Source organism: Tenrec ecaudatus, chromosome 10, assembly GCF_050624435.1.
Source record: "Tenrec ecaudatus isolate mTenEca1 chromosome 10, mTenEca1.hap1, whole genome shotgun sequence".
NCBI lineage: Eukaryota > Metazoa > Chordata > Mammalia > Afrosoricida > Tenrecidae > Tenrec > Tenrec ecaudatus.
In genome coordinates this window covers 72,387,630-72,412,450 of record NC_134539.1, presented here as the reverse complement: position 1 = coordinate 72,412,450, position 24,821 = coordinate 72,387,630, and the positions used below count along the sequence as shown (strand labels likewise).

Genomic DNA, 24,821 nt, shown 5'->3' with positions numbered 1-24,821 from the left:
TGCTAAGCAGAAAGTAGGTACTTCGAAACCCCCAACCATCTCATGTGGTCTTCTTAAAACCCTAAAGAGCAGTTACACAAGAAAGCTTCAAAAAGCCTATGGGAGATGGACAGGAAAGATAATGGTCTTTTCCCACAGACTTTTTGAAGCCTACCTGTCCTCGGTCCTATAGCATCACTATGAGTTGTAATTGAATAAATGGCAATGGGCTTTCCCACATTACATTTACTCTTTGAGCCAGGTATTGTACGTAATAAATAATCTAGAGGGTGTTTGCACGTATGTTAAAGTTCAGCTTTGTCTTCATCCCCTTTGTGAAAGGCTGCACAGTCAAATGCCCCTCAGTAGTGGGGACTGTGTCCCACTGTAGAAGGTGGCCATGCCACATTAAAAGCAGGCAGCGAGCGTCTGCGTGTATCTGGGATAGACGACTCTCTGGAGGACCCCTGTGACCACTGCCGTAATGCATATCGCACCACTCCTTGGGTGAGGGAGGTGATACAGGAAGGCAGATATGAGGAGATGAATTATTTTACATAGTCTGTTTCTGTAAAGTTTTAATTTTATGAGAATGTATCTGTGGCTAAAAAATTGGCTTAAATTATTTTAAAAAACCAAATATTTTATAGGTGAACAAAAGACAGAATAGAAGCAATAGAAGTGATCAGTAACTGGAGACACTTAGCCTTAGTCGTTTGTCTCCCTCCAGTGAGCTGCTTTTGTTGAAGATAGACTTCACGTATGGATTTTTCAGTGCCAAGAGTATAGTGATTTGCTTCAGGAGAGGCACGTGTTCATAGTTGTCATGACCGGGAAATGCAGAGGTCTTACTGTGCTGATGAGAACTATGGAGAGAAATTGCCACCTAGATTGGACAAATCTCTGCAAGCTCGGCAACCATAAAGCAGAACCAACAGTGTGTGTGAGCCCTAGTGGACTGTGGCCTAGGCACTGACTGGGCTAGAGCCAGATGGCAGGTGAGGCGGTCCAGCATCTGGCAGGGAGAGGCCAGGGACAGGGCGTACTATTGGCTGTGGGATTTCATTTTGGAGTGGTGGGCAGTTCTGAAGTCCTATCATCTTGATGGTTGTACAGCCTTGTAAATACACTTAAAAAAAGCAGTGAACAACAGTTTAAAATGGTGAATTGTATGGCTCAAAGAAAAAACACCCAATCCATTGCTGTCAAGTAGATTCTGACAGAACTACCCCATAGGATTTTTTTTTTTAGTCATTAAGTCTTTATTGGGTGTTACTTGGCCCTTCCACCTAAATCAAAGGGGGAGGAGAAGAGAGGGGAGGACATGGATGGACAAGAACAAGAAATAGGAAACCAGTGACTCCCTCAAGATTCTATAGACAATTATGTTAATGTGGAAAAGGTAGAAGCTTCAGATTTGTATTTTATATGTGTTTTTTAATTTCTACTAATTTAGGCAGATGTTTTAATACAAAGTAAAGTCATATGATTCTGAATTTTTTTTACCAACTATACAACTATACAAAAACAAAGGACCATTAACAAATATCTATATTCCTCTTGGTCCAAGGGCATACAAATAATTGAGTAATTTAAAAGGCGAGGTACGAACATTTGATGTTTTTCCAAATCCTACTTCTGCCTGTTTTCAGACTGCATCTGGAGGATTTATAATTTCTTTTAAAAAGCAGGCACATGACGCAAGCCGGAGGAGAAAGCAACGGACCAATGGTTCCAGGGGGTCTCTGGGGCGGGGAGGAGGCGGGAGGAAGGGAGCTGTGAACTAATAATAACATGGACAGGGAAACAGCTAAGGATCTAAAATCAATGGTGAGGTGGATCTAAAATCAATAGAGTTCCTGGTGGTATTGTAGCAACCGTAATCTAGCCAGAGGAATTACTGAGAAGTGAATGAGGTGAGCAGGAGAGAGGTAAAAGGAAATAGAGGAAAGATTGAGGAAGCAAAGCTATTTATAGAGGAATAGACATAGATGTGTCCATATGTAAATATAAATACATGAAAATAAGGCTATTGGATTATGTGCATACACTGAGGTTGTGGAAGGGCTTTGGGGCCTTAAGTTTTCCTTCAACACAAGAACACTTTGTTCACAAAAAAAACCAACAAAACACTTTGTTCCAATAACATGGTACTGTGTGATGCCCACCTTCTCAACGCGATTGCTGAAGACAAACTGGGTGCATAAGCAAATGTGAAGAAAGCAGATGGTACCTGGCTATCAAAAGATAAAGCAAAGATAAAGTGTCTGGGATCTTTAAAAGCTTGAAGCCAAACAAGCGGTCATCTATCAGGGAATCAACAAAACCCACATGGAAGAAGCACACCAACCTGTGTGATCATGAAGTTTCAATGGGAGCAGCCATCAGAAGTTCAAAATTAAGCAACCTCATCGAGGTGATGGAACGAGGTCAAAGTAGAGACCCAGAGTCCATCCGTGGATAATTGGACATTCCCGCACAGAGGGCCCACATGGAAGAGAAAATACATCAGGGGACAGTTTGGCACTGAAGAAACACCCCAGACTCTTCTAGTTCTTTAATCCTTCCTCCCCCCATTCCTATGATCTCTGTTTTCCTGCTAGACTAGTGTACATACATTGGACAAATGAGAGCTTTCAATATTCAGAATTCAGGATAGACAGACAGTGATGGAAGTAACAATTCCAGGAAGGTAGGGGGACGGAATGTGGGGATGGGGTGGGGACGAATACTAGGATTGTAGGTGAAGGGATACAGTGGGCGGTGTAAGATAGGTATAATAATAATACAAACGATATTGAGGGTGGCAGAGTGGGGGGGGGAGGGAATAAAGAGCTGATATCAAAGCCTCAAGAAAGATAATGTTTAAAATTGTCGATGGCAACATTTGTACTTGTCCGCTTGATATAAGGGATATAAGGGGTGTAGGGCTTGTTATATTTAAGAGTCCCCAATAAAATGATTCATTAATAATTTTAAAAAGTCATATTGTAACAGCATCTCCCTCTTCTCTCAACTTATTTTACTCTCAATTTTCTGTCATGTCCGTGAGCATTTTCCATGAAAAGCACTGCAAGTGTAGTTAAAAATACTAACAATGGGGAGGGGGGAGTAAGTTTCAGCAGGGTTTTGTTGGTTAATTGTTTGCTGGTGGAGTCGCACCACCTGGAGCTGGGTTTCATTAACCAGCAGGGGTTCCTGTGAGCAGGCCCCTGGGAGCGTGGTGCGCAGCTCCTGCTTGGTGCTTTCAGGGCGCCTGTCAGAACTTGCGCTCATGCTGTCCTCAGCAGTGCTTGCTGGGGGACCCAGCGCCGGCCAGAGGGCAGAAGGGAGGCAGCAGAGTCTGCTATGATACTAGCTAACATCTAGATGACACACCTTGTCAAAGGCGGGGAAATCTACGTTTGCATGGGCTTCCATCTCTTAACCTATTCTGAAACCAGCCGGTCCTCCTCCGACACATGGCTTTTCTGCTGTGTTCCATAGCCCGTTGCAGCGGCCACCCAGAACCACACCACTGACAGTAACGGGGAGTTAGGAGGGAGGTAGAAGCTTTCTCCAAGCCAGCATCTGAAAGCATAGAGGATGTGCAGCCATTGGTCCACAGGCAGAACTCTCTTTGGCTAGCAGCCAAGTCCGTCTGTCTGATCTTTGGCCTCGAAACCATGAGGTCACCATGAGCTCAGTTGGTCTCTGCCTCCACGGGCCAGGAAGCCTGCCCACTGCTCTGCCTCACTGTCTCCTAATCTGCATTGCTCTTGTTCTTTCTCCCATGGGTCTCTGCTTCGCCGGGCCTCTGGTCTCCGTGTGGCCTGGCCTCTGCTATGCCTCTCACTCAGTCAAGGATGTGCAACCTGCTGTGCTGGTGGCGCTCCTTCCTTGACGGTCCCTGCTTCTGAGAGGCTCGTTCTTGCAGCCAAGGGGAAGGCGAACCTGACCGAGTCTACAGCTGGGCTCCTCTGCACCTTACTTGCAGGATCCCGTCCAGTCACTTGGTCGGAGTGACAGAAAAATGAACAGAAGACCATATAAAGAATTTCATGTCACCACAAGCACCCAAACCCATTTTTCTTTCATGTAAAGAGGCAGACATCTTGGTTTGCAGAACCTACTAGCTTGAGTCAATTTACCAATCCCACTGCCATTGAGTTGAGTCATGAGTCTGACCCTTAGCAATCCTTGACTAACAGTGACCAGATTCTGGATGTTGTTTGAAGGTAAGAGCACACGGTATCAGATGGGGGCTGGGGAGCACGGCCTCCAAGATGTCTCGAACATATACGTTGTTACTGTGTGTCGGAATTGACTCGATCCAGTGGATTGGGTTTGATCAGTACTTATAGATAGATGAAACAATTAAGGGGAGTGGGTAAAATAAAGAAGATGTCTAAACCCTTGTTGGACTGCAGTGTGTATAGGTTGAGCATAGAAAACTCTAGGAAAGGAAACCCAACAGAGTGCTCAAATTGCAGAAAAATATCGTTGATATCGCATGTAAGTAAAATTAATGGCTCCTTGTTTTAAGACTCCAGTCGTTATTCTTTCTCATGGCCAGGCAGCATGTAGTTTTTTTCACCACACTTTGCTAGCACCCATATTTCCAGTGATTTCCTCATGAGGATGATCATCAAGCAGAGCCATGTCACAAGAACTGATTGGTCTTAGATTGGGGTTAGCATTAAGTGCCAGCCCAAAATTCATTTATATAGCTGTGGTTTATATATGTCTCTGATTCACTTTTAACCCACCCCCCCAAAAAAAGCCAAATAAACCAAAAACCAACCTCACTGCCACCAAGTCAATTCTGACATCATTTTCACTTCATGATTGAGAACATTATAACTCATCTCCCTGGAGCATAAGGTAATTTCAATGATAGTATTAGTAATTTAGCCAATGGTACAGAATTTAAAATATTGAGAACAGGAAATTATGCCAGTTTAGACCACAGTCCATGAGTTAAGGACTTACCCAGATTAAATTCTTAAGTGACGAGTCACTACTTACACAAATAAGGGATCCCGAACTTTCAATAACTCTTATTCATAAAGGCAGAGCCATGCTGACCGGACAAATAATGCCATACGAGAGCAAGGAGAGCATTCAAATAGGAACTAGGAGGTAGGAGCCCTGGGCCATCCTTCATCAGCCACCCTCAAAGCAAGAGATCTAGTGGCTGACATTATTAATATCCTTCCGATGGATTTGCTGATGGGTCTCCAGGTGGGAGCCGCCTTCCCTTTAGAACTAAGACTTCTAGACCCATATTAGGGTTGTGTGGATAGAAAACAAACATTTTCCAAGAGGACCATTCGGTGATATGAGAGCTGCCACTTGCAGTCCTACCCCCATGATTCCCGAACTTATAACTCCTGGTCCTGGGAGAAACTGTCCAACATACTGGATACTGGTTTGGAGCAGTATCCTAGAGAGAATCACCCCAACCCTGAAAGGTGGTGCCATCTAGCTGGTGCTGTGTCTTTTGAGGGCTATTTGTCCTACAAGCCAGCCAGGTGATGGGGAACATGGTAAGAGAAGTAAATTCCTGAGCGTGGGCCTATTGCCGCACTTCACTTGCTGTGAAGTAAGTTCTTTGATCGAGGCAACGCTGTGTGGGATACCATGATGGAAAGGCATTCTTTAAGTCCACAGTGATAGTTTTGGCAAAAGCATTGTGTGCAAGGAAGGCTGAGCTTCGTTTCCAGGATAAGTCACATTAAGAACAAAACACTACTCTTTCTAGATGGAAGGGGGCTCCTTGTAATCTACTGCTACCAGGCTTCTAATTTCTTGAAGTAGATAGTATTGTACTAATTTTTAGTCTTGTTTTCCCTAATAGAAACAGTAAATATGAAAATGGTCTCTCAGTATTGTTTTAACACCATCACATAGTTTTCCACTTTCATTATGAGTTCATAATTTCAAATGGCTTTAAATTCTAATGTAAATTTTGCTTGTCATTTTATCATTGAGATTTACTTTGATTATACACACACAGTCTTCATGTTACCAATTGTTTGAAATAAGTTGAAGTTTGCTTTTGGTAGAAGCTCCTATTGTATTTAAAAAGAGAATATTTTGCTATTGTTGAGTGCAGTGTCCCATACATGACAAACATGTTCATTCAACTTTGCTTTTAGAGTAAACCCCAAATGGTTACCTGTTTCCTAATGCAAGATCTAGTTTTGTTAAATCTTCTACATTTTTGAAAATGTCAGTTGTCAGATCAGTTCTTGTTAGGTGGTTTTGTCATTTACGCTTGTTCTGGTAGATTTTACTTTGGACACTGGACAGTTTCACACACAGATTATTCTGACTTTAAATTCTATTTGATGCCATTTGTTTGAAATATTTACTTGCCTATCAGTATGATTGCACTTTCTGCTGGAAGTGTTTTCTGTTTTCATTCATGCACTTCCAAGTTTCGATATCCTTGTTGCCTACTTAACCAGGTATAACTGTGTCATGCTTTTTATCTGGTCTTTTAAGTAATACGTTCAGTTTATAATTATTGTGATTATATATATTTATTGCCTCATTTTGTGCTTTTTATTTGTCTTGCATTTTATTTTATTAAAAGATCATTTTATTGGGGTATCTTACAGCTCTTAAAACAATCCCTACATCAATTATTTCAAGCATATTTATACATATGTTGCCATCATTATTTTCTAAACATTTACTTTCTATTGAGCCCTTAGTACCAGCTTCTCTTTTTTCCCTTCCCTCCTCACCCTCGTGCCCTTGATAAATTATTATTTTCTTATCTTACATCGACCACAGTCACCCTTCACCCATAGTTTCTATTGTTCGTCCCCCATCGGGAGGTGGTGGTGGTGGTTATGTGTCCATCATTGCATTCGGTTCCCTCTTCCCACCTCCCCTCTGTTCTTCTGGTATTGCTACTCCCGTTCCTGTTCCTGGCTTCTGTGTCCTGAGCTCTTTATCTCTTATCTGTACCTGGGCACATGCTCCTGTGTAGCCCGCGTTGAAAGGCAAAACTGGATTATGATGAGGACGGTGAGGAACCAGAGGAATATTGTGTGTTTCATCTGTGCTGTACTACGCCCTGGTTGACTCCTCCCTTCCTCGAGACCCTTCTGTGAAGGGATGTCCCAATGTCTACGCATGGGTTTTGAGTCTCTGCTCCGACCCCCCTCGTTCTCAACAATATGTTTTGAGATTTTTTTTTCATTTGTTTGGGTCTTCTGATACTGTTATCCGATCCTGTCGACAGCACAGGATTGCACAGGCTGGTGTGCTTCTTCCACGTGGGCTTATTGCCTCCCTGCTAGATGGCCGCTTGTTTACCTTCAAGTTCTCTCCTTCCTCTGTATCTTTGTGTCTTAGTTACCTAGTGCTGCTATAATGGAAATACCAAAAGAGTGTAGCTTTAAAGCACAGAAATTCATATTTCATAAATGCGATTGGAAGCCTGAATTCAGGGAAGACTTGTCTGCTTCACAATTTCAAGCCATAGTTTGAGTCAGACAATTTGCCTTGCTGACCCTGCTGGTGGTGGTGAGGGGGTATTTTCTAGCTTACACTTAGACTGAGGGTTTACCCCTTTGGGGGTAGTTTTCTGGTCAGTTCTCCACCGTGGGTAGCTCTGAATATTGCCTGCAAGTCCTTCCCACCTCAGTCCCAAGATCATGACATGTCCGCCAGTTAAGCACGGTCCGGAAGTTGAAAGCCAGTTTCACTTCTGAGTTTCTGCCTTCACTGGGATTTTGGCTAAAGTTCCTTCCTTTTGTGGTAACTCATGATGGCATTTATGAAAATGTGTACATTTCTTTACTATTTTTAGTTACTTAATAGCATAAGGATTAACGAAGGCCCTTCGTTAGGTATTCTGCTAGAAAAGTCCTATAATCTTACTGTTTTAAAGTTTTATGATTATAGTATAATTTGTATATACAAGATTTACAGATTATCATTGCCATTTAGTGATGGGATCCCAATAATTTATCTTTTTACCACATGCTGCTGATTCCCAGTGAAGAAGATGGATGAATAGATGGGAGGTGTGGAGCAGTAGTTCTTCTAAAAGCAGGAAATAAGTAAATGCCCTTCTTCTAGATTCTCTATTGCTAATGTTCCATTGTGATCACGGAGCGGAATCGCCACCGAATCCAGAATGGAGAACATGGCTACCTGAATGGGCAGGGTGGTTTTGATTTCTGGAAATGTTTACACAAGAGTCCGTTTTCATTCCTTTCCTACCAGCGGGAGTATCAAGGTTGGATGGTTAAATGCTTTGACACACCACCCAATTTGAATTGCAGTCAGAGCATGTGATAAGAGAGTTGTGTAATGATCAAAGAAAAGCCAGGAAGGCGAATCTTCCTGCATTGTTGGGGAATTGGTGTCAGGATTTGTTTTTATAGTGTAAGACATCTCGAGTGTTGATGTAGTCAGTTATGTGTTATTGCTCATAGAATGTCATGGCTTCCCTTTTTAGAGGGCCCAAAGTCCAGAAAGTATAAATATTCTAATTACAAATAGTATCATAATAACAATCCGATGTGGAAAACTTTGGTGCAGGAGGGTTTTGGAAATTTTATTTTTTAATGAAATACTCTGAATATGTTCAATTATTTTTTTAACCAGATTCAAGGCTTCTGGAAATCTTGTCATCACCCGTGAGATCGATGTGACAAAAAACCAGTCCTTTTGGTACATCAACAAAAAGTCTACAACCCAGAAAGTAGTAGAAGAGCAGATTGCAGCTTTAAATATTCAAGTGGGCAATCTTTGTCAGTTTCTACCTCAGGTACGAGAGAAACAGTGTAACTCTGAAAGCTTTGTTTATCATGTTTTCACATTTTGCCAAATGAATATAAATACTTAAAAATATATATAAATACTCTTTGAAGGGATTTATAATTTTTACTATTTAAATTGAACATAGCATACTTATTAAGAGTTCTTTGTTAAATGTAGCAACTTATCACTTTTATGTATTATAATTTTACTACTTTGGCAAATTTCAGTTAATGAAAATTATAGAGCATTTAAAAATATATAGATGTGTGTTTCAGTAAAAGATTTTATACTTCCATTTGTAGGCTCTTATGGTTATAAAATATCTTAAATCTATAGATATGTGTTATGAAATTGTTATATTTTAAGTTGGTTGGTAAGAATTAAAAATTGTGATAATCCATGTTATGTATTGAAGTCGAGTAGCTTAAGTTTGCCTTTCCGTGCTGTGCAGTTACTGATATGTCATCCATCTCTCTCTTAAGCAGCACAGTGATGGATGGGTTGCAAACATCCGAATTAAATAAAAAGTCAGCTGTTAACAGCTATGTATGTCTATGTGAAGCGTTATATTGCCTTAAATTCTTTTTTCACTTATTAGATTCTAATTCATTTATGGTAGATTTATTTTTTTACAAATTTCAATCCATGGAACTATTTTTTTTCTTTCTCTAAAACAATTTACAATATGTTTGTAAGCATTTCAACTTGAAAATATTGATATTGAAAACTTGGACTGACCTCAAAAAGACCATATGGTTTGTTTTTATTACTTTAAATACTAATATAGGAAGGTTCAAGGGTTTGTATTCTGATTTACCTGTAAATTTGATATACATCATCATCAATTGAAATATTTTAAGGTATTTAATAAATGACAGTAGTTGCTGATAATTTTGGTTTTGTGCTATAGGACAAAGTGGGGGAATTTGCTAAACTCAGCAAAATTGAACTCCTTGAAGCTACTGAGAAATCAATTGGTCCTCCGGAAATGCATAAGTATCACTGTGAACTCAAAAACTTCAGGGAGAAAGAAAAACAACTAGAGGTATATTTGAATCAATAATTGCCATGTAATTGTCCTTACACATGTAGAAGTGGAAGAGATTATAGCTCCAAGCGATTGAGTGAATATATATTCTTGTAATTTTTCTTCACCCAGGATTGCATTATTACTGTTACCTAAAATAACTGACAAATATCTGAAAGTGGAAGGTTGGGGATTTTTACGCTCACGTTATACTTGGAATTTCTAAGGAACTAAGAACAGTATCATAAAATTTCTCCTTTGCTCTCAGAAAGTGGCTGTGGAATTTTATCATTCAGTGTTCATTCACCCCCACCGTGTGAGTCGCAGTTGGCTTGATGGCAGTGGATTTATTTTGTTCATGAAAGGCACCGAGGAATACAGCAGAGATGATTCAGCTTTCAGTGCAGAGCCTCTAGAGGAGCAGCTCTTACATCGTACATTGGTTACATGAGGGTAGTAGACTTTGTAAGAGAAGTGCAAATTCAGTGGTGGTGGTGCTTCTAGGTTCACCTTTAATGAACTGAAAAGTAAAGATGCCCTTTTAGTGCACTACCTGAAAAGATTTGTTTTGTTTTTAATGTTATGGATCTTTTGCATGTCCCACTGGTGAAAATAAGTTCAGTAAATATGTAGAAATATGCTTTCTTTTTATAACTATGCCTGTTCTTGATACATTCGCTGTCGGTTTTATGGTATTTATTTAAAGTGAATGACCAGGGGAGTGTTCTCAACTTTTTACTGTTATTGTATCTTGCCTCAGGCATTCCTTCAGCCCTGTTTGTTGTTTTTAGGTGCCGTCGTGATGATTCTAACTCATAACAACTCTGTGACAGAGTAGAACTGCCCCCGTGGGGTTTCCTAGGCCCTAATCTTTACGGAAGCAACAGCGCCGGTCTTTCTCCCACGGAGCTGCCGAGGGAAACCCGTTTAGTAGACAGTCAGGTGCACAAGAGTTGTGCCCACCAGGGCTCCACCCTTCAGTCCTCATACCCTTAACCTAATACGCGTTTGAAACACTGACTTTAACTGCATACCATGCTCTCAAAGAAAACAGGTATATATCTTAGCGTCCCACGGCATCTTTGTTCACTTACAATATACAACCTGAATTTTGCCTTTCATCTCATTTCTGAGTCTGTAAGTCACGAATGGACATAGCATACATCCTGTAGCAGGTTCCAGCATTGCATCTGCTGGTTGAAACATCTTAACTGGTATTCCAGGCTCCAGAAACTGATGGCGTGTCCATGGAGGCCTTTCAGGAAATGCCTGCTGCTCTAGTAGTCCTCACCCATCTGTGCCAAGTAATTTGGAAGACAGCTACTTGGCCAACTGACTGGGGGAAATCCTCTGTTTGCACCGGTTTCAAAAATGATTCAACAGAGGGCTGAAAGTATTGAGGATTATCACACAGAAGTAAAATTTTGCTAAAGATAATTCAAAGAGAGTTGCAGCAGTGCATTGAAAGGTAACTGTCAGAAATTCCAGTTGGATTTAGAAGAGTCTGGAATGAGGGTAAAGTGTCCAGAACAGGAATTCTAGAGTACTTAATTGTGTTCGTGTGGAGCCTGTACATAAAGCAGACAGTTGTTCACACAGAAGGGGGGTTGCTGTGGGATTCAGAGTCAGGGACGGGGTACATTAGGACTGTGTCCTCTTGCCATATTTAGTGAATCTGTGTGCTACCAAACCATCTGAACAGATGGACACATGAAGAGGAACTTGGCGTCAGGATTGGAGGACAGCCCATTAATAACCTGTGATGTGCAGAGGGTGCTGCAGTGGGTAAGCTGCTGACCGATAGGGCAGCAGTTGTATGCCACCGGTTTCTGTGTGGGAGAAAAGTGAGGCCGTGCTGCAGTAAAGATGTGCCGCCTTGGAAACGCTCTGGGGAAGTTTTACTCTCTCCTGCAGGACTGCGATGAGCTGGAATGGACTAGAAGGCTGTAAGGTTTTGATAGTGACATGCACGGGACATTCGCTCACAGCAGGGGGTTTCTCAGACACTAAGCAACTCAAGGAGCCACCAAAAGGGCATGAAGACCGCGGGAAGGAGAAGGGGCTAGGCGGTTGCATTTGCCATCATTGTGTGTGTCCTGCACCAAGGTGGGCATCTGTGGATCAAAGCACTCTGAAAGATAGGCTCGGCCGGGGTTCTTCTAGTATGGGGTTTTATTTAAGGATGCAGTCATTCCGACGGGAAAAGGGAATGCTGAGTGGTTTAAAGTCAGGAAAGGTACGTGTCAGGGTAGTATCACTGCCATCCATCATTGTATTTTATCAGCAGCCGTAGCAGCATCTTCCTCATCATCCTCTACCTCGCTGAATTCTACACTTAAGGGGCTGTGTTACAGATTGAATTGTGTGTACCCCAAAACATGTACTGTAAATCCTAACCTCTATGCTCTTCGCTATAACCCCATTTAAGACTGGATTGTCTCTTACGTTTCTCAGGACTAGAACTGGGTGTCTTTTGAGTCAATTTTATAAAAGAGGTAAAACAGGTAAGTGGAGCAAAGATGGTGTAAGATAGATACCAAGACCCACAGCTCTCAGGAAACAAGGATCAGAAACTCAAGTAGCAAGGACCATTTTCCCGAGCTGACTTAGAGACAAAGCCTTCCCCAGTAGCCAGTGCTCTGAATTCAGACGTGGTCGTCTTTAAGCTGAGGAAGTACGTCTGTCTTTGTGAAGCCGCCCACTCGTGCCCCTGTCTTCCCATCCGACGGCTTGGCCCAGCCACACAGTTCTGAAGAGCTTGTATGGAGTGCTGAGTGGTGCGATTACCTGCCATTGCGTTTTCGCTTGTTACATGATCCGACCTTTGTCTTTTTCCAGTTAAACTAATTGTTCAACAATGATTTATTTAGACCTCATGCAAAGAAAAAAATGAATATCTAGAGAAAATGATTCAGAGGAATGAAAGATACAAGCAAGATGTGGAAAGATTCTATGAACGTAAACGGCACTTAGATTTAATTGAGATGCTTGAAGCTAAAAGGCCATGGGTGGTAAGTACTGACAGTTACGGACAAAAACTAGAGCAAAAATAGGTGATTCTTTAAGTCGGACAGGCATTGTAAGTGATGCGCTAGTTCCTGTGTGCTCGTTAGGTGCTTTTATTGATGCTTGCCGTATTTGGTGTCACCCAGTCGGGGCCAGCTCTCAGCAATGCTGTAGGAAAAAGCACAACTGCGCTGCGTGTCTCCTGTGCTGGTTTTATCGAAGCAGACTTGCAGGTCTTTTCTGCCACGGAGCACTTGTGGGTGCACAGTGCTAGCCAGCCTTTCAGTTATCAGCTGACTGCTGACCTTGTGCTACCAGGGTCCCCGTCTTTAATAACACATAATAAAAGTTACCTGTTTTTTTTACATCATTTTATTGGGGGTTCCTACAACTCTTGATCACGGTGACCGGTTTCTGTCTACTCGAGAGCTATGTGCTGGTGGGAGCGCATTGGAGTGCATCTCACCAGCCACTCTGAGCGAGAAATGATGAGGTGCTCTATTGCATAGGTGGAATTTGCTTCATGGCAGTAGATAATAGTGGTGTCAGTAGGTTGTTTCATAGCAAATAATAGTTGATTTTAAGTTGGTCTCCAACAGATAATTCTTTGGGTCTCTTAAAATGTTGGTTTAAAAATGTTGACAGGTAAAAAACTTACCTCTTGATGCCCTCCCTCAGCTACATTGTTGAGGATGTACGTGGGGTGTGCCTTTAATAGCAACTTCCGCTACACACGTGGCGGACGGAGCCCAGCTGCAGGCTCCTACTGCTCAGGTTGCCTCCACCGATTGAGGCTGCTGCCTGCTGTTTAATGTGTGTGGTGTGTGTTTTGTTTCAGACCACAGTTTGGGCTGTAGTTTCAATTTCTTTAATATAATACTTTATAAAGAGTAGGGCAAGACAGACAGGAAATTTGTATAGCTTTAGTTCCAAGCTTAGAATGGAAATAATTGATAAGAGATTGGAAAATTGTCAATCTATTTGTGACCTCCCAACCCCCAGTAATCCCATTATTCTTAGAGTCCTTTTCCTTAGCTCCTTTTCCTTCTTTTTAAGGGTCAGTCATTATTCTTCCTCACTCCTATTGTCTTCAGAAGTGCTTTGTTTTTCTTTTTCTCTCAGATTGTTTGTAGGCTTTTTGTTTCTACCTTTCTTTTTAATTTTTGTGGCATGAGAAGCTTCACTTTCTCCTAGCAAGCAGCATGCTGCCTTTTGTTTTCTCTTCACTTGTTTTCTTTTGCCATGTATTTGTGTGTGTGTGTGCGTGTGTGTGTGCGCGCGTGTTTCATTTTCATAGCTGAGGGGCTTTTTTGTTTTGTTGTTTTCCTCTGAATTCCTGTACCCCTTTACTGAGGGATTAGAAGAAAATCTCATTTTAAAAGTAACTTAGATACACCTTACAGAAGGGGCAGGGAAGTTATAATTTGGCTGTGTGATGAGACTAAATGCTGAGTGAGTATTCAGACCGACTAAATCATTATATTGCTGTTTCCTATTTCTGAGATTATTTCAGAGGACAAGATTTTACTAGGAAACCTCCAAAGGTACATCAAAGCAGTATTTTATTAGATTTTGTTTGCGACTGTACTTTGACTTTGGTATATGGTTTAGTGTAGGCTAGTAGAACATTCAGTCCTATTTCTTGAATTGTTTGCAAGGAATATGAAAATGTTCGTCAAGAATACGAAGAGGTGAAGCTGGCGCGTGACCACGCCAAAGAAGAGGTCAGAAAGCTTAAAGAAGGGCAGATCCCTGTAACGCGTCGGATGGAGGAGCTTGAAGGACAGCGCCACGTTTTGGAAGTGCGCATCAAAGAGAAGGTGCTTTTACTCAGTTTTAGATTCTTTGTATTTGATCTTTGCAAATATTTTTTTTTAAGCTTTTTGCAGGTCTTTCAGAATATTTTCAGTTTTACTCCCAGCCATTAGACCGCCGCAGGCACCCAGGTGACGTACTGGGTTACATGTTGGTTTGTTAGTTCGAGTCCGCCAGGCACTTGCAGGGAGAAAGACAGGGAACTGTGTCTGCTCCGGTAGAGACTTGAATCTTGGAAGCCTCTGTCCTGTGTGTGAGAATCAGCTCAATGGCAGTGTGTTTTTGGTACCACTGTTGGAGTGTTGTGACTTGATCGATAACAGGATACAAAAAGAGAAAAACAAACCCTACTACTTTTCATTGCAAGAAGATTCACAGAGTGAATGATCTTGTTTGCTTTGTCATTACACGCCCTTTGAATGGAGAATGATGTGGACAATCCGGTGTTTCTTATAATAATATGTAGAATATTCTTTATATTGAAATTAGAACTTTACAGTTGTTATGGTTCTTCTAGGACAGATTTTGGAGTCACAGATGATTGTGAGACGGTGTAAACTATGGGTCCTGCTTCTAGTGTGATGCATTGGGAGGACTCACAAATGCACTCAAGTCCAATCCTCAGCCCTTGATTGAGAACCTCTTACAGACAAATAAATAGCGTACTTTCTTAATGACATTAATTCGATGTGGAGGAACACCGGAAAATGTTGACTATGTCCCCCTCCTCTGGGCGTTCCTTTGCAGTGGACTTGCATCAATCATAAAGGGAGGTTGCCTCCTAGCACTTGCATTGGAAAAGAATGATGGTGTAATACATAACTTCCATTCTTTCAAGGTCACTTAGTTAGAAAGTGAAATATTCTTCATCCAGATTTTCCTGACTGGAAAAGAGATAACTAGTTTTGGCAGCGTCATTATTATTGTTTCCATTGTTTTGCTGTAGTGAAAACGTGTTAGTCCAGTTCCTTTGCTACTGATTTGTAGATTTTCAATGGTAAAGGATTATATACTATTCAAGTTTTGATAAATAATAGTTTGATTGTTTTAAGCAGTTTTGTGGAGTTGTTTCGTCGAGAGATGTGATTGTGCTTTTTCTTTTCAAGCAACATTTGTATTTGCAGAAATAAGTCATTTCTTGAGCCAGATAGCATCAGATTTTGTCTAAGATGCCTGATGAACCACTACCTAACGCGTGAGAAAGGCCCTGTCCCCGACGGTGAAGTCGTCTTCACCAGAGAGAGGGTCAGCGTCCAGAATTTGGCATGTCACGCCAGAACCGCTCCACTAGCACTGAATCCCGATGTGGGAGGAGTTCAGTATGTGCAAGTCATTACGCACAAGTCTAGCTATGAGCGGTTAAAACTTCATTTGCTCTGATTTAAATACCTCTTACTATTTATTAATTATCTTAAACTTCGAATCAGGACGAGATTGTGGAGCATTTGTAGACAAGCCCCTCGATTTCATATAACTGAGGATACCTAATCCCAAAGACAGGATGGCTTCCGCAAGATTATATTGCTGATTGTTGTCTTGCTAACAGTGAGTGCTGGTAGTTCAGTGGTGGATTTTTAATTGCTTTTTTCAACCCTTCCCTGCATTTTCTGTATTGTTGCTATGTTACATCTTTAAAGTAGAGAAAATGTTTCTAATAAAATTTAAGTCTCCTTATTTCTCTTTCTTAGAGAATGGTACTTAAAACCCTTTTGTGCTTCTCTGTTCTCAATGGAAGCCTGGCTAGTGCAGGGCGCAGTCGCAGTGTCAAATGCCACAAGCCTAATCTGTTTTATGAGAAAATCTGCATCCCTGAAGAGAGTTTGGAATTGCTTCCCTAAAGAGTGATCATGCAGTCGTGCATTGTGTGAAACAAAGTGTGGGTACTCACAACCGGGCGACACGGAACCAGATTGTCCAATATTCTTGTTCCTGTTCTTTTATCCCAGCAGAAACTCTTTTCAATACTTGTAACTTTTTAACATTCCAGGGAGATGATAGAGTATTGAGAAGGGCATAGCCTTCGGATCTACTCAGAGCTGTATTTTAAATCCCCATTCTGCCACTTCCTGGTTTCCTGACCTCCACTCACTGTTTTCACCCTCACTGAGCCTCACTCTCCGGTTAGTAAGGTGAGGGGAGTAATGGTTTGTCTTCCGTGATTAATGTGTGTCATTGTGCCCAGGTATACAGTCAGCATAATGCCTACCTTATACTTAATCAGAGAGTCCTACGGCTGTCTTTTACCTCCTTCCCTTTGCACCTGGTATTCGGGGATTTTCTCGGAGGATTCGAAGGACTCGGAATTGTTATGCTTGTAGCGAAGCTACGTTATAGGAAAATGATAAAGGGCACAACCAGTAAAGGGAAAAGGCGCAAGCGCTCTCCCAGTGCAGTTACACAAAATCAAATCGAACACACTCCTTTCGAGTCCTTTCTGACACGCAGCAAAACTCTCTACAGGGCCGTGCAGACTGAATCTGTACAGAAGGAGGGGGCAGCGGGTGGGCTTCAAGCGCTGCCTGTCAGCCTAACCCCTAACTTGCAAGGCCAGTGAGCTTCTAGGGTTACACAGTTTACTTCATTTGCCTTCTCAAATCATGACAACGCTTGTCAAATGCTTGCCAGGGAAACTTAGTGCTGAAGATGGGGATAGGGATTAGTCACCTAACCACTCTGCCAAGCGCATGCTACAATTCCAGACGCCAAGAAAGAAAGCAAGTGCTTAGCATGAGCCACATTGTACGACACGTTCAGGCAACAGTGAACTGCAGTTGTTCAGGGACACGTTTGGGAGCACTCCCAAAAGCCAAGTTTCCAGGCAACAGCCAGAGGCCAACCTGAAAAAAGCCTGCAATAACCCTTTTCTGCACTTCAATTGGATTACAATAATAATATATAATTCAGATGTTTTGTGTGATGATGAACAATATCTCAGAAACACAGTGTTCAACAGCCCTGGAATTAAGAGTCATTTTTGAGCATTTGTGCTAGTAGATTTTAGCTATGTATGCAGGAGTCTCCAAGATGGGTTTCTCTGTTCTCATTACTCTTTGATTTTTCTGAGAAGCAAATAAAATGTGAAAGTAAATGTAAGAGCTAGTAGAAGCACATGGTTATTAGTGCAGCTACTTTTAATATTCATCGGAACAGCTTCTTACAGATTTACAAGGAACTTGGTTTTTCATGATAATCATGAATCTGGGTCTAAGGAAATGATGGAAACCTTTCTGTGGGATTAGCGCATATAATAATGATGTACTATTTAGTTGGGTGGGACCTTAATTGACTTGCTTACGTGTTTGCCTTTCTCCCCTTCTCATTCAATCTTACAGGCAATGGATATTAAGGAGGCCTCTCAAAAATGCAAACAAAAGCAAGATGTTTTAGAGAGGAAAGATAAACATGTAAGTTTATATTAAAAATTTTGATTCTGTAGTTTTTTCAGCCTTAACTTTTCAGGTCTGGGTTATGGACCAACTTCTTGGGTGGGGCTATCCAAGATCCACTGCTAGTACTTTGGTTCACTTATGCTCCTCTTCTGTAGAGCCATGGAGAGAGGACCAGAACTGACCAGTTACACGTGCCCTACGTGCATGCCCTGCCCAGTCATTCGGTGGGAGTTAACAGAGACTTGGGTAGAACAGCCATATTAAGAAATTCCACTCAGCCACCCCTTCCCAGTCCGTCTTAGTTTGGAAACTGTGATGAGAGTTGTCTGCTGTGGATGTTCCTGCTGGGATCTGAAATACCAGAGACATAGTTTCCAGCATCACAGCAATGCACAACCCACTGAAGCGTGACCAACTGATCGATGCACGGCGGCTTCCCTACAGGGGGCTGAAAGCCTGAATTCAGGGGACCATCTGTAGGGTCAGGAAGACTTTACCCCTGAGGGTAAATCCTTCCTAGCTTCTTCAGTGTTATTGGTGTTCCATGGACAATGTTGGATAATTTCCCTCTTGCTTCTCCCTAATCTGTTCTTTTTATATCTCAAAAATGGTTGGGTTGAACACATACCCTGTGACTATAATGAGCTAATTAACTAACCCCTTGCCCAAATAGGATTGCATCTGTAGGTTGAGGGGTTAGAATTCCAACATAGGACTTTTGAGGACACATGTCAACACCTAATACGTAACTGTGTACCTTCTATCTAGTTATCATTTGATATTTTATATTGAAATTTTGATTATGTAATTTTTTAGCCTTGTGTTTATATGTAGTGCTCTCTTTGTCTTTCTCTTTAAGATTGTGTAATTTCATTTTAATGTTTTTACTTAAGGTTAGTATTTAAAGGAGTGGATACCTTTAGTGAGAAAAAATGGCCATGTTCTTAGGTTATTGTTGTTTGCATTTTAAAAAAACATGTTTTGAAGATGTGCAAATGTAAGCCAGAAGGAATCGCATTTTCAAATACCAAGCGATTGGTGTTTTTGTTAGATTGAGGAACTGCAGCAAGCCTTAACAGTGAAGCAAAATGAGGAGCACGACCGGCAGAGGAGAATAAGCAACACCCGCAGATTGATCGAGGATTTGCAGAATGAACTAAAGAGCACAGAAAGCTGTGAGAGCCTGCAACCCCAGATTGATGGCATCACAAGCGAGCTGAGGCGGGTCCAAGAGGAAAAGGCCTCCTGTGAGGGCGAGCTCATGGATAAACGCAGAGAGAAGGAGATGCTGGAGAAGGAGAAGAAGAGTAAGCTTTATTGTGACATTTAGGGTAAAGCGATGCTTATAAGATGGAGATGGAGCCCGAATGGGCATTCTTCTTCCCCCAGTATCATTTCTTTAAAGCGTTTGAATCTCCTTGTTGAGGAGGCTTAGTGTAGTTAGTCCAGTCCTTATTCACCCGCTCCTGTTGTGTGCTATGATTTGGTAGTGACTGGCATAGTCTTCTGTCAGATTACTGCAGTTGAGTTCATTAAAATAGTCGGCTCTGCTTTTCTTTACGCAGTCACACACTGCTATTTCTCAGATCAAATTGAAGATACTCGCTCTTGCCTTCATAGCTTTCCATCCGGGTTCCTTCTTAACCTAGCCAATTTCCTTTTTGATTTATAGTCCCATAGCCGAGATGGATTGGTCTGTAACCTTATTCTGATAGAAGAGATCTTATACTGTATTCTGTCAGCTAAAGATATAGGACTAAAATCTGTAACAGGAGTCCTGATAGTGGCGCAGTGGTTAAGCTCCTGACTGCTAATCCAAAGTTCAGTGGTTCAAATCCACCAATGGACTCCTTCAAAAAGTTCATCAAAGTGCTACTTGAATATGGGTTGTTTATATGTTGATTTCTGTTTTGCTTTTTAAAAGGGGGAAGTGGAAAAAACTGATAACCCCTTTTCCTACCTTCAGACTCCCATTAAAGACTAACCACTTTTAACTGTCGAAGTATTTTCCAATAGTTCTCACATTTTTTGACGTTGTATTATTTTACTTTTATTGCATTTTAATACCTAGCGAACCCTAGATATAGATTTTTCTACTTATAACATGTCTCCTGTATATTTCAATCCCTCAAATGGGATAATTGTATTAATGATGATGAATATTGTTTCAGTTGCTCACTCTTGGGTGTTAAACATTGCTCAGAATCACTTGATGGCACCCCTGTGAACTGAACATACTGGCACTTTGATCTTCCCTTTTCATTTTCCTTCTCGTATTCTAAATTCTCTACTTCCACTTTATAGATTTTGAGATTACTAACCTGTTTGTATTAAATTAACTTAAAAGTCAATTAAATTGTATGTCCTATGTCTACAGGTTCATTTTAGAATCCAGAAGCCCTAAGTATTGCTTCTGTTACTACATCAATGAAGTATCCTCGTGGCATACTTTGTAGTGTGTTAGGATTTTTCCCCTTTCATTGACAACTTTGTAAGGTTGTAATTGACCTCTTTATTTCTGACACCGTCTTCTTTAGCATTTTCTTACATTGGAAATAAACCGTTGATCTAGTCAGACATTCCCTGGTGTGTTCCCTCCACCCTCGCCCTCCTGGCCTCCTGCATGGCTGCTGTCTGGCCTTCCTCTCCAGGCCCATCCTGTGTCCTACGCAGGAAAACCCTAGTTCCATGTTCCATTGTTCACATATTTTCCTCTCGTTAGATTACATCTTCAGGTGACAGCCTGTGAAGGGTTATTTGGGAATTCATCTGAGGCTTTCCGTCCTTGGAGATAGTTTTTATGATTTTTATTGCGTTATCCTTTTAGCTTTCCTTGTTATGAGTAGAAAATAATGCTCTGTCAGAATTTTGAAAGCCTGTCATTGTGTTCAGATTGGAAATCTGGAATAGATTTGTAAGTGACTAACTCAAGAATCTTCTTATACTCTATGTGTTTGTCGATTTTAACATGATTCATATAAGTTGGATCTTTTTCAGATGAGTTATTGAAACTGGATCCTTGCTGAGTGATCTTTTTACCCTTCAGATCTAGAGTATTGTTCTGTATTTTTAATAGAGTCATTCACTAAGGTTTTCCAAAGAGCAGTGCTTTGTTTTATTCCCCAACTGTAGGTGTGCATGAACATATGGTACGTTTTGACAATCTTATGAACCAAAAAGAAGACAAGCTGCGGCAGAAATACCGTGACACGTATGAGGCTGTTTTATGGCTACGAAGCAACAGAGATAAATTTAAGCAAAGAGTCTGTGAGCCTATAATGCTCATGGTAAGAAATTTTGCTCATCTTGATAGCATTGGTTAGTTTTTTATTATTTTGAATTTTGTTATAATGATGTATGAGTCCTGATAACTCCCTAGTAACCCTGGTGGTGCTAATTGAAAAGTTGGCATTTAGAACCAGTAGCTGCTCTGCTGGAGAACAATGTGGCGATCTGCTTTCAGGGTCAGAGCCCTGGACACCCATGGAACACTTGTACTATGAGTTGGAATCGACTCTGCAGTAGTGAGTTTGATTTCAAAAGGTAATTAACTCCCTGGTCTTTCCCTTATCACCTTTGTGGTATCTGGTATACTGCTAAATCCATACGTGGACTTTTTTTATGTGCCTCTGATGACTGACGTAATAACAATCACAAAACATCTTTTAAAGATGTGAAAGGTACAGCTTATAAAAAGAAGTAGAAAATTAGCAATTTGTGAAGAACCATGTACAAAATTAGCATTGTGATTTGGATCCTTTGGGAAATTGCTGTTCTTTTGACTGAAGGTTGTGATGAACTACCGTAAACACACACGCACACGCACACTGACAAGGAACACTGATAGAGAGGAGACAAGAGAGTCACCTGCTCCCCAAACGGGGCATTCTTAAGATGCTGAATCTCTTAACAGCATGCACGTCACAGAGCTGTATCGTTTTTCCTCTTTAAGTAATAAATGATTTTAAAACTTGCCATGAGTTTCCTAGGAAGAGTTCCATATTAAACATTTAAAGTAATTATTATTGCCACTTAAAAGTATGAAAAGCAAAACCAAAAAAGCTACATCCCTTTGTAAGGTTACATTAGGTGCAGGTATGCAAAGCTACACCTATTTGTGGGTGTAGGTATGTATAATGTAAACTTTACAGTTATTGAAAAGTGTCTAAGGATTATTTTTACCATATATTTCTTTTCCTTAGAGAATTACCTATATAAGCACTTTCAAAAAGATTGTGAGAAATTGGAGTTAGAAGATAATTGAATTTTTCTAAGAACTTCTTGAAGCCCTCCACTCTGTGGATTTGAAATAAAACACTTTCTGCACCCTTCATGAAAAGTTCTATGTTCTGTCTCACATGCTCATGTTATACTCTGAAAGTAATTTTACCTTTCAAGTGTTTCAATGTACATATATTAGCAGAATTAATACAGAAAGTTGTGATACTTTCTGGTTTCTTGATGCTTTTGTGGGAAAATGGAAAGATGGAACTTCTTGCTCCACACTTTTGCATGTTTTTACATTTTTAATTACACTTGAATAGCTGATGTAACACAATAAATATATTCTTCTATTTTACCTTCCCTTGTCTCACCTTTCGTAAACCCTCCTTTAACTATTTCTCTCTCTCTCTCTCTCTCTCTCTCTCTCTCTCTCCCCTAACTCTTCAGTGTCTTCTTAAAAAGCTGACCATAAACAATCTGTCATTCTTGTTATAACAATGGAAACAGCCAACTTAGAGCAACATGGTGTACAGCACAACAAAACTACCTGGTCCTGTGTCATTCTCAGAATTGCTCTTATGTCTGTACTCATTGTTGCAGCCACTGTGTCAGTCCATCTTGTCAAGGACCTTGTTTTATTTCAGTCCCCATCTGTTTTACCAAGCTTGATGCCCTTTTTCAGGGACTGGCCTCTCCTGATAATGTCCAGAGTCGACGAGACAGTCTCACCATCCCTGTTTCTAAGATAAGGTGACCAGATTTTAACATTGGTAAAGTGGGACACCATTGATAAAACCCATATCCTGGCGAAATAGCCACATGGCAGCCGAAAACCGTATACCCTAGCTTGTCGTGCATTCTTTCCAAAAATCTGGACTTTTTTAAATGTCACGGGACGTGGGAAAAATTGTTAAAAGTTGGGACATCTGGTCGCCTTATTCTAAGAAGCATTCTAGCTATACTTTTACTAAGACAGATTTGCTCTTTCGGCAGTCCACGGTGCTTTCTGTATTGTTTGCCAGCACCATAATTCAATCAATTCATAATACATCTATTCTTCTTGGCTCTTCCTTATTCAGTGTCCTTGAATAAACACATGGCTTGGATCAGGTACACCTTAGTCCTCTAGGTAAGACCCTTGTTTTCGATGCCGTAAAGTTAAGGAGGTCCTGTGCAGTGCTTCGTTTGAGGTCTTCATTCGTGCTTTCATTAGCACTGGCAGTGCATCCCAGCCAGACAAATCTCTGCCATCTTTAATCTCTCCTCCACATGGCATGGTATTTATTGCCGATTGCCCTCGTGAGGACTGGGGTTCTCTTTACATTTGGTTGGAATCAGCAAGGGCTTCAAGTCCTCCTCACTTTCAGCAAGTAAGCCTGTGTTGTTGCTATATTGCAGGTTGTTAATAAGACTTCTTCCAAGCTTGATGCCATGTTCTTCATTTAAACCAGCGTCTCTCATGATTTGCTCTGCATAGGTTGAATAAGTATGAGCGAATACACCCCTGAAGCATCCCTTGCTTGATTTTAAACCATGCATTATGCCCGTGTTCTAGTCATAAAACTGCCTCGATCCATGTACAAACACCTCATGAGCACAATGAAGTGTTCTTGAATTCCCATTCGTTGCAAGGTTATGCATAGTTTATTATGATCCATACAGTCAAATGCCTTGGACTTGTCAATGAAACCCAAGTAAATGTCTTTCTGGTATTCTCTGCTTGGAGCCACAATCCACCTGACATCAGCAGTGATATCTTTTGTTCCACATCATTTTCTGAATCCAGCCTGAACCTCTGACACCTAGCTCCTTGTTGACAATGTTACTGCTGTAACCGTTGTCGGATGATCTTCAGCAAAATTTTACTTACATGTCATATTCATGATATTGTTCTATAATTTTAGTATTTTCTTGGGGCACAATGGAATCGTTACATATATGGATCTCTTCTACTCAGTTGACCAAGTGGCTGTGTTCCAAGTCTGACATAGACAAGTGAGTGCTTCCAGTGCTTCGTCAGCCTGTTGACACATTCCTAATGGCATTCCATCGGTTCCTGGATCCTTGGTTTTGGCTAATGCTCTTCAGGGTAGCTTAAATTTCTTTCTAAAGTAACATTGATTCTTAATCACATGCTATCTCTTGAAATGATTGGATGTAGACTACTTTTTGGTACAGTGACTCTGTAGTCTTTCCATCTTCCATTGATTCTGTCTGTCGTTCAATACTATGATTCTAGAATTTCTCTATTTTATTTGCAGTCATGTCAAGCAGAATTGTACAATTGCTACCATAATCGGGTTCCAAACATTCTTTTTTTCCTGAACTCTGTGACATTGTCTCCCTTTTTCTCCCCACCCCCTTCAACACACACACACACACTCACCGTACACACCCACACCCATGAGACCCATAATCTACTTGCTGTCCCTGTAGGTTGATCACATACCAAAGCACAAGAAAAACAACTTTATGAGGGTGACCGCCAATAGCATAACACCTCTGAGATGTACCCTAATAGGAACAAAACTGCAGAAAATGTTGAAAACCAGGTCAGATCTAGCATGTATCAGAAGAGATCAACTGACAAAGTTTTAACCGTTCAAGTCAGGTTT

At 41.0% G+C, this 24,821-nt stretch overlaps 1 protein-coding gene across 3 annotated transcripts in view; it reads left to right on the top strand.

Moving 5' to 3' along the window:
- Positions 1–24,821, top strand: part of SMC5 (structural maintenance of chromosomes 5) — a 91,220-nt gene that overhangs the window by 19,398 nt on the left and 47,001 nt on the right. For all 3 annotated transcript variants that reach the window (XM_075560555.1, XM_075560554.1, XM_075560553.1), the window contains exons 4-10: positions 8,590–8,752; positions 9,656–9,790; positions 12,643–12,783; positions 14,437–14,598; positions 17,926–17,997; positions 19,034–19,289; positions 21,115–21,269. In XM_075560555.1, the coding sequence (XP_075416670.1) occupies positions 8,590–8,752; positions 9,656–9,790; positions 12,643–12,783; positions 14,437–14,598; positions 17,926–17,997; positions 19,034–19,289; positions 21,115–21,269 (1,084 nt within the window). The remainder of the gene's footprint in view (positions 1–8,589; positions 8,753–9,655; positions 9,791–12,642; positions 12,784–14,436; positions 14,599–17,925; positions 17,998–19,033; positions 19,290–21,114; positions 21,270–24,821) is intronic.